General features: G+C 40.3%; 1 protein-coding gene across 1 annotated transcript; it reads left to right on the plus strand.

Moving 5' to 3' along the window:
* The first annotated feature begins 1,193 nt into the window (after positions 1 to 1,193).
* Positions 1,194 to 9,411, plus strand: LOC101848772 (triosephosphate isomerase). Its single transcript, XM_005106698.2, has 6 exons — positions 1,194 to 1,468; positions 2,667 to 2,790; positions 3,334 to 3,418; positions 5,031 to 5,163; positions 6,065 to 6,238; positions 7,738 to 9,411. The coding sequence occupies exons 1-6, from the start codon at positions 1,354 to 1,356 to the stop codon at positions 7,854 to 7,856; spliced, it is 750 nt and encodes a 249-aa protein (XP_005106755.1). The 5' UTR covers positions 1,194 to 1,353; the 3' UTR covers positions 7,857 to 9,411.
* Positions 9,412 to 9,814: the final 403 nt, after the last annotated feature.

Here is a 9,814-nt window from a genome sequence, read left to right on the forward strand (position 1 = left end):
GGAACAATTTCGTCGAGCTATCGTTTCTGCTAGTGACTGGTTTGGGCTACTCGAGATCAAGGTAGGCTCCAGCGATGTCATGGAGCTTTTTCTGTCAGCTCATGGCAGCAAGATTGTTGGTTAGTTACAAGAAGTACCAGAATTTGAATACAAGGGGTGTACTCCACCGGAGCGAAGAAACAACGAGTCAAATACGTATAGTAACCACCAATACGGAGTCACAGCCTATTGATTAGGCCTATATACTTGTAAGATATGAAAGCGTGATATATATTTAAGCGTGAAATGTCAGTATATCATTTTCGTGTCCCAAAATCTCTATAAATGTGATGTTCAAGCCGAAAAACAGATACTATTTGAAAAATTGTCTAGACCAGTGCGATCAAATTCAGGAGCAGACCGAAGAAGGCCTACGTCGATCATGATCATGATAATTGCATTACAGCGACCAATCATGTCAGATACAAATTTGTGGTTTTGCGAATGATATAGTTGTACTTGTAGATGCTCTATTGCTTCTTTGGTTAAAATTTGTGACCAGTGACCATATGTTCCTATCTTTGAATAACGGTAATTAAGGAATAAGTAAAGAAATCGTACTACATTGATCAGAATTGCACAGTTTGCACGCTCATTTCAATTCTGAAACTTTTAAAATCGTTGGCAATTCAATATAGTACGATTTCTTTACTTATTCCATAATTACCGTTATTTGGTATTTATTTAGAACGGACGGAAAATGGAAATCATATAACATAGATAAACTTTTAACACAAAAAAGAGAGAAAGATTGAAGCAAAGATAGAATAGGCTACTTTGAAAAAGCACCCCCCCCCCTCTTTTTTTTGGGTTTCTTTTTCTTTGATACTGCAGAAAATTAGCCCTAACAGTATCGTTCATATTATCAGCGAAAGTAAACAGAACACCGCTAAAACTGGAAATATTAGATTTTCGCGGGAAATAAAACAAAAACAAGAAATTACATAATAATATGAAATGAAAAAAAATATCTAGAATAACTAATTATGCTATTTGAAGGTTGAAATAAACTGAGAAAACCATCAAACAGAGAGAGATGAATAAGAATGACTGTATACAATGATGTGTAAGCATAAAGTAGATCAAATTGTTTTTGTATGCCAAACAAGTATTTGTACTAGCTTTACAAGTGACGGAAATATTGACCTCATCTTCATCCTTGACCCTGCCCTGAAATTCAAGGACGTAACCTACCGGTAGCTCCGCTTCACAGATCAGATCACCACTGACAGACTGAAGGCCTACCCCAGGAAGAACAAACTCCGTTATTACGTTAAACCCGGTTGATCCTATAACCAGAAACAGCTCATCATCATGCCTGGCGACCGCAAATTCTTTGTTGGGGGTAACTGGAAAATGAATGGCGATAAAAAGTCCATTGATGATATTGTTGCCTTCATGAAGACTGGCCCTCTGAACAGCAACACTGGTGAGTTGTCTAATACACAGTGCTAACGTACGCGGCTTTCCTCACGTACGAGTTCGAAAAAAGCAAAAAAGAAGATAGTGCTCCCCTGGGCTTCACTTGACAGTTGAAACAGACATGCCTTTCTATTACTGATAAAAAAAATTCATGCGTTTCATTGACTGTGATGAAAGAAATAAGATGCACTTCACTGGTCACTTTCACTGCAGTGGCTGATGAAAGAAATGGAACTTTTGCTCATAAATGTTTTAGATACAGGTTGTCCCTTTGTACTTTGTTGAAGATTCGTCACTTGTGTTTTTGAAATTTGATTTACAAACAGTTAGCCTACTGAATTCTGTTGAAACCAACAACCTGTTACCTCTCGATCAAGATGTATAAAAAATCTAGGCCTACTTTTCTAATAATATACAGTGCTGTCGAGTAGCAGACAGAGCTGTGTTATCAGTTATGTCACTTACACTTACAGGGAAAAATTCCACCATGATCATTCATGATCATATCTTAATAGGTTAATAGTGAGAAAAAAAAAAGATAAGCCACCTTTTTATCCCCAGTCCGGTGAAAAAACCTGGCCACAACTATTGGGAGAAACTCCACAACGTGACTCCATCACCCCCACTTTGATTTAGGAGAAGGAAAGCCATGAGGAATAAATTCTAGAAATCGGGATGTATGAACATGATAATTGCTTATCTATCTCAGAAATTTTAATTATGAACAGAGCAAGACATTACCCTTACTATTATCATGCAGAACGGTCACATCAACAACAGTGCGCAGTTCTTTACAAACCCCAAGCCAATTCATGTTATTTGTCATAATAATTTAACTTAAGTGTTAACCTATAGTTTTGTAGGCCATTGTCACGACACGGTGGAATCAGGTGCTCGTCATTTTTTGAGCTAGAGTTATAGACCAGTGTCACCTTAAAGCCTGTCTATTTCTATTGTCAATATTTGTCATGCTTTCAATGAAAAAAAGGCCTTCCTTTAAGAGTGAATAGCAGTCGCCACACCACCACCCCTCTCTCCTGGTTCACTTTTAGACCTAAGTTAAAAGAAATAATCCATCATTTTTTCAGCATCCTGCTGTATTATCTCTGTAGTGAGTGTGCAGGCTACTTGAGTGGATGATGGGAAGCAGAGTGTCGAACTTCATTATAATCATTTGTGTTTTCGATTTTTTTTTCCTTCTTCAGATATCGTGGTGGCCCCACCATATTGCTACATCCAATACAGCCGAGATGGTCTGCCTGCAAATGTGGAAGTAGCTGCTCAGAATTGCTACACAGAAAAATCTGGTGCTTTTACAGGAGAAATCAGGTACACATGCACACACACACACACACACACACGCACACACACACACGCACACACACACACGCACACACACACACACACACACACACATGACACACACGCAGGCACACCTGAAGCTGAAGCAAGAGGGCTGACGGGGTCAAACTTAAAACAAAACAAATCTTGTTTGTACCATTAATGTTTTAATAGTATGATGTGTCTTGTTTAAGTACCCAACCCAGTGCTCTGTTACAAAAGTTAAGTACCCTGTCTCTAGTTCATTTTGTCAGACCCAAGTTCCTTTGAGTGCTGTGTGGTTGGATGGTAACATTGATGGATGCTCCTTCTAACTTTTTTTTGTCTTCGTTTATTCTCTAACCTCTACTTCTACCCATAATTCCTTGACAATTTTTGTTTCCCGTAAACTTTGCAAAGACCCCTTCTATGTATCCCATTTGATTTTTGTTGTTATTGTCTGTTGTACTTGTATGAGGTAATAATTTCATGCAATTCCAGAAGGGCATTTATTAATTGTATATTTTTTTCTCTTCAATATTCCCCTCTCAGCCCCTTGATGGTGAAAGACTTGGGTGCAACATGGGTCATCACAGGTCACTCTGAGAGGAGGCACATCATGGGAGAGTCGGACGAGGTATGGTCTTTGAAACTCTTTATCTCTGTGGGGGGTAAACCCACTATGAGGAGGCCTCTTTTTGGTAGTAAACCTAAAAATGACGAAGACGTCACTAAATTGGCTGTTAAATCTCAACAAGTGAACCTATTTAGATAGTTCTTCATCTACTCACCGAAATCCCGATAAAAGAGAGATATTTTTAATTTCTGAAAAGTAATTTGACGTTGAAGTCGTCGTAGCGGAATGTGCCCGAGCTACTGTCAGCGGCTCACCAGCACAGCGATTCCGACCGCGAGCCGCTTGGAACGGTTTGCCGGAGATAAAGAGTTAAAAAATATATATTATCTAGATACAGTCTAGCATGCACATAGTCAACACTCACATATATAGCAAGACACACACATAACAAATCCAAGTTTTCTGGGCCCAAATTTGTTCTTAGTCATGTATATATATATATATATTCTATGTATTTGAAACATGTATGCAGCGAAACTTGTTCATGGCAAAAAGTTTCCCGTGTCCTGACGATTTCGCTATGTGCATCCTTGATTGTAGATTTGTTTAACTGTTTTGTATTTTTCACGTCTGCACTACAGAGACATTCGGGGGAATTGGAACCTTGAAAGAGGCCACTCTCTTTTTAGAAAGTCAGGTTTAAAAAAAGGAGGAAGATTATACAGTCATTAAACGGAGTCCTTTCATGAGGAATGCTTACAAAGTTTGTCGACATACAGGCAGTCGTGAACCGACTCGAACACGTCAGGGTTTGACAATTATATGTTCAACATGTCCATACTTCGAATAAACTGAATTAACGAGAAATAAGAGAGATACGGAAGAAAATCAAGGGAAGTTACTGCTGGCATAATGGTTGGAAAATAAATCAGTGCCATCGTGAAAAGTACTGTCTGAAATAACCCTTCTGTCCTCTGTGGTCCCACATAAAGCAGACTTTGTTTATCACACACGTTTGTGTTATCTTGAAAGGATCTCTAATTTAATAGACTATGTCCCTTGTTTCTTTTGCACATTATCTTTATAATAGGTATCGATGATTTGTCTATTCCATGTTTTGTTATTTTAAAAATTTATGTTCTTAAATTGAGAAGAATCTATTTAATGCTGAGAATCATGTTTACATATTTCAAACTAAACTTCCTGCAACAAAGCAGGGAATGTAATGTCTATGACTTATGAATGCCTTTAGTCAGTTAAGGTTTCGTGGAAATGTTAACTTGAGTTTTGAGTAAAGAGAAGCTCACCAACACAATAATGGTCCTACAGTAGTGGAAGGAAGGAGCAAGACAGACTGAGACAGACACAACAGAGGGAAAGAAAAAGAAGAAAGGAAGTGCAGTATAACACAGATAGCTCGAATTCGTTGGGACCGCCCTCGGTAATCCGAAGGATCCGTAGTTCGAGGAATATCTTACAAAGATTTTTTTAAAAAAAGGAACGGCAGATTTCAAGTCTTCTGTGTTCGACCTATCCGGGTTATACTGTCTGTACATGATGTGGACCTGAACCTGCCAGTGGCACTCTCCAACCACCCGCAAAATGTCAGCCGTCGGCTGAGGTCTGTCAATTGACGATAACATGCGGTTGTTTGTGGTTTATGTCTCGGCAGTTGGTGGCCCAGAAGACGCGGTTTGCCCTGGACAGCGGTCTGGGCGTGGTCCCGTGTGTCGGCGAGAAGCTGGAGGAGAGAGAGGCCAACCAGACCATGGACGTCATCAACAGGCAAATGAAGGCCATCGCTGGTGAGTACGCTGGGAAGATTTGAAAGTTTCCTTTTGTTGTAATTCATTTAGAAATGGCCCAATGTAATTTTAAAACAGTATAAGTGACATTGATTCTCAGCTGGGCTTTTTAAATCGTAACAGTGTTATGTTTGTAATGTAGAAGTCTGACCATATTTTGCTGGGACCGATAAGAATTTTCATTTCCCACAAGTTGGATAACAGAGTTGAAATTTTACATGTATTATTTTGCTCCCTATGCCAGGTCGACATGTGTGTTGGGTAGGTTTTTAGGCCTAGTTGCTTTCACATTTTGATTTCAGATTGAGATTTTTGGCGTTGCTTTTTAAAACTCTTCATCTCTGATACTGATAGGATCTGCCATTTTTTCTTGACCGATCACTGTGTGCCGGTCACTGTATTGTCTTGACCGATATAAGTCTTTCCACCTCTTCTGGTACCTAACCTAACAGAACACCAGCAAGTTGATGTGTAGCGTGTAATCTTTGTTGAAGAGGAAGATTTCTGACTTTGATCGACTTATGCTAATGAATTTTTATTTGAAGTGTCTGATTCTCCGCAGTTGGCGGCGGTCACTCTGGTGTGATTTGCTCCTTCATTCCTGTCAAACATCTGTCGTCCTTCTCTGTCCCTTCTTTTCTTTGTATGTTAGTCTTTAGTAACACCTCTAATCTTTAGGACTTAAATGATTTATATATATGTGTTACAAGTGCTGTAAAACTTGTAACTAAAACAAAAAATTGGCCTTGTGCAGTTGCGATAGCCGCAAAACTCATACTTAAACAAACTAAAAAAAAACGAAACTCTGGTTGTCAGCATGCCACTTCCAGAAGTACCACTTTTGATCTGTATAACCGTGTGCCGGTCACTGTATCGTCTGTTTCCCTCTGGTCACGTGCAGACAAGATCGAAGACTGGAGCAAGGTGGTCATCGCCTACGAGCCTGTGTGGGCCATCGGCACCGGCAAGACAGCCTCGCCCGAGCAGGCGCAGGAAGTGCACGAGAAGATCCGCGCCTGGCTGGCGAACACCGTGTCTGCGGATGTCGCCAAGAAGACTCGCATCATCTACGGAGGTGAGAAGAGCACGGCACTGCTTTGTATTATCTGGCGACCTCGGTGCTTTCTTGTCGCGTCTCCATTTGTAATAGGGACAGTGAAAACAGCTCTTAACAAAGAGTGAGCTTAGTAAGAAGTCTCACTGTTTGAAAAAATGGAGATACTACAAGAAAGCACTGAGGTCGCGATCTCTGTACAGAGGCATCTAAATTCCAATTGGATATTGTTTGATTTTTGTACCAAGTTAGTGGGTGGTTGGCGGGTGTCCTGATGTGGTCTGCTCCTTCTTTCCTATCAAACATCTATTGTCCTAGTCACTCCTCCTTCTTTTTTGGCGGATGGTGCTCTAGTGTTGTTTTCTTCTTCTTTCCTGTCAAAGTATCTGTCATCCTGATCTCTCCACCTTCTTTTTTGTGTTTGTTACTCTCTTGTAACTCCTCTAATCTTCGGCACTTATATGACCTTATTGTGCTGCAAGTGCCGTAAAACTTTTACTGAAACAGTACCAAGTTATGCCCCGTCTCTCAGGCAGGGGTTATTTTTAGAACAGTGTCTCAAGTTTGATTGGGTTTAGATATTGGATTTTTTTGTCTTTTTTGGGGGGGGGGGGGGGGGGGCAGTATGCATTGGACGTTCAATATAATAGTACGGACCTGCTACCTTTCCCCAAGACCTAAGGGAGTTTTGTGTGTGTAGTTGACCTAGTGGGGTTTTGTGTGTGTAGTTGACCTAGTGGGGTTTTGTGTGTGTAGTTGACCTAGTGGGGTTTTGTGTGTGTAGTTGACCTAGTGGGGTTTTGTGTGTGTAGTTGACCTAGTGGGGTTTTGTGTGTGTAGTTGACCTAGTGGGGTTTTGTGTGTGTAGTTGACCTAGTGGGGTTTTGTGTGTGTAGTTGACCTAGTGGGGTTTTGTGTGTGTAGTTGACCTAGTGGGGTTGGGAGCAGTTGGTTACGTGGAAGGCGACGCGGGCAGTATTGCATACAGACGCAAAGCTTCAAAAGACATCTTAAACATTTTCTGTTCTTACAGGCCTATCCTTCATAAGCTTTTAACGTTATTTTTCATTATATAGTTGTTCTGTTCCTATATCTGGATGAAAATAGTCTGCATTAATATATATTGCATGAGAAGAAAGGGAAGTAGTAAGAAAGGTTTAGAAAAATGGGTATTCCAATGTAAAGCGCATTGAGCTACTTTTTTGGAAATGAGCTATATAAATGTTATATATTATTATTATTATTAAATCATTTTTGGCAGCCTTTGAGATACGTCTGTATGCAATACTGCCCACGGTGAGTTTTGTCCAGTCCTTTTATTTTAATACTAGCTACACTGTGAACAAATAATTTTTTATTTTATAGTTTTCCGTAAAGTCACTCTTTTGTGAATTTGTTATGAGAAATAAATCATGCTCAATCTCAAGGTAAGAAATTAAATCTGTCTGCAGTTTGAAAAGAAGTAGTATCATTTCCTGGTTGACTCTGACCTTTTTTTTGTTTTGTTTGGCTGCCCCCAGGATCTGTGAAGGGTTCCAACTGCAAAGAACTGGCCAAGAAAGAAGACATTGACGGATTTCTGGTGGGCGGAGCTTCACTCAAGCCAGAATTTGTGGAAATTGTCAACGCTGCATCTTAAACGCACCGTCCGTCCCTAATGCAAAAAATTTTTAAAAAACGAAAATAGCCCTTTTGTTAATATAATGCTTCATCTAAACTGGATTTTGGGAATTGGTTCATCATCTCTGTCATGAACTCGCGTGTCAGAAGTTTTGAGCGTGTTCTAGGCTGTGACTGCATTGCCTTTGCTTGTTGTCAGATGTGTGTTCCTGCACAGTGGCATATTATATCACTCTTTATACATGCCCTGTTTTGGGTATTAGATACACTGGATTTTGACAGGGTAGGCTTTTCAGATCTGACCATATAAGCTTTGGAAGAAATGTAGTCGCAGCCTGTTGCCTCTAAGCTTGATGACACATAAGTTCAAGAGATGGATGATGGGTTCGTCAGCAAAGTCAAGGTCGAGACTGTTGGGATGTATGTCTGTGCAAGCGCAGCTCTCTCCCTCGAGAGGCTTGTGGTGTCGCATTCTGTCCTGTCCACTGTCTCGATTCTTTGACTTCACGCTGTAGAGAGCCTGCGGGTATTGGGGAAGCTACGGACAAGTTCTGTACTGTCTAGTTGGTGGGTCTGTGAAGCTGGAAATGACCGGGTCCTTGAACAGAGAGATCTCCCTTCCTTGTTTTCTGGAGAGCTGACCGGTCTAATACGGAGAGCTACGACCGTTGTTTTAGTCTCAAACTTCATCAACGCTGTTCTGGGACTCTGGTGTTTCCAGTATGCTGTCGGGTTTTATTCTCTTTCTATTCCTCTACCTTCTGTTTCGTTGAAAGTTGTCGATGAAAGAGCTTTGACCTTGGGTCAGTTTTGTCATCTCAATTACAACTGAGCAGTTTGTATCCATGTCTGTGACATTTTAATGGAAAACGTATGGCCCCCCCCCCCCCCTGAGATTAAAAACCACATCTCAGTTTCTGTTTATATATATATTGGGACTGATACTTTAGTAAGAGTATAAACTTACATTACAAGAAAGGATAGGAATATCAGTTCCGTAGCTTTATGTTGAGATTGAAATACAGCGTACTTTTACTGCTACTTACTACCCCTCTCCCCTGGTTCTTAGCTTTATTTCTGTCTTTGTAAGTTATTGATTAATTTCTTCTTCCTTCTTCCTCACCACACTCCCCTTGCCCCAGTTGATTTAATTTGTTGTCTGTATACGAATCATTTGTGTCTCTGGGAATGATATGACTGTTCTGACAGCCTTTATTCTTGCAAGGATTTGCAGTGTTTCTGTGGCTAGTACATGTACTAGTTTTGTCTCTGTTTGTCTAATTTATGATGTCCGACAGAGATAGATCTGGTTTAGTCGTCTGGCTGCACCAGATTGAGTTTTGGTGACATCTAGTAGGTCATTTTTCTCCCAGCATCTGCGGGACAGTGGTGTGTACAAATCACTTGTCGGTGAAACACCAACAGTATTGTCTACTTGCTTTGTGTCAGTAGGCCCCTAGTACTTGTGCTTTTTCTACCGTCACCTACATGTTGTTTAATACTTTTGGTAGACTAATGCAAGATGAAAACTCTGTCAAATGGTGAGATTAAAATCATTGGATAATAACTGAAAACTTTTTTCCTGTAATTTTTTTTTTTTTGACTTCTAATTTTTTAGAGAGATGAGCCCCATATTGGCCTCTATATATACAGTATAACACGGATTGCTCGAATTCGTCGAGACCGGTCTCGGTAGTTCGAGGGATTCGTAGTTTGAGGGATATCTTACAAAGATAAAGAAGAAAAAAAACCAGGGACCACGGGCACAGTTTGACGGGTGCATGATTTTGAGTCTTCTGTGTTCGACCTATCATCTGTGTTATACTGTAGTTTCAGCCAGGTAGTGGCCTGGGTTCTTCAAAATGGTAACCCCTCACTGTGTTAGGGTTTATGAAAAGTCTGGTTGTTGAACCAGTGCTGTGTTGGCCCGAGCTCCATGCATAAATACTTACTAAGTTATTATCTTTTTCTTTTTTT

This window comes from Aplysia californica, unplaced genomic scaffold (genome assembly GCF_000002075.1).
Source record: "Aplysia californica isolate F4 #8 unplaced genomic scaffold, AplCal3.0 scaffold00551, whole genome shotgun sequence".
Lineage (NCBI taxonomy): Eukaryota > Metazoa > Mollusca > Gastropoda > Aplysiida > Aplysiidae > Aplysia > Aplysia californica.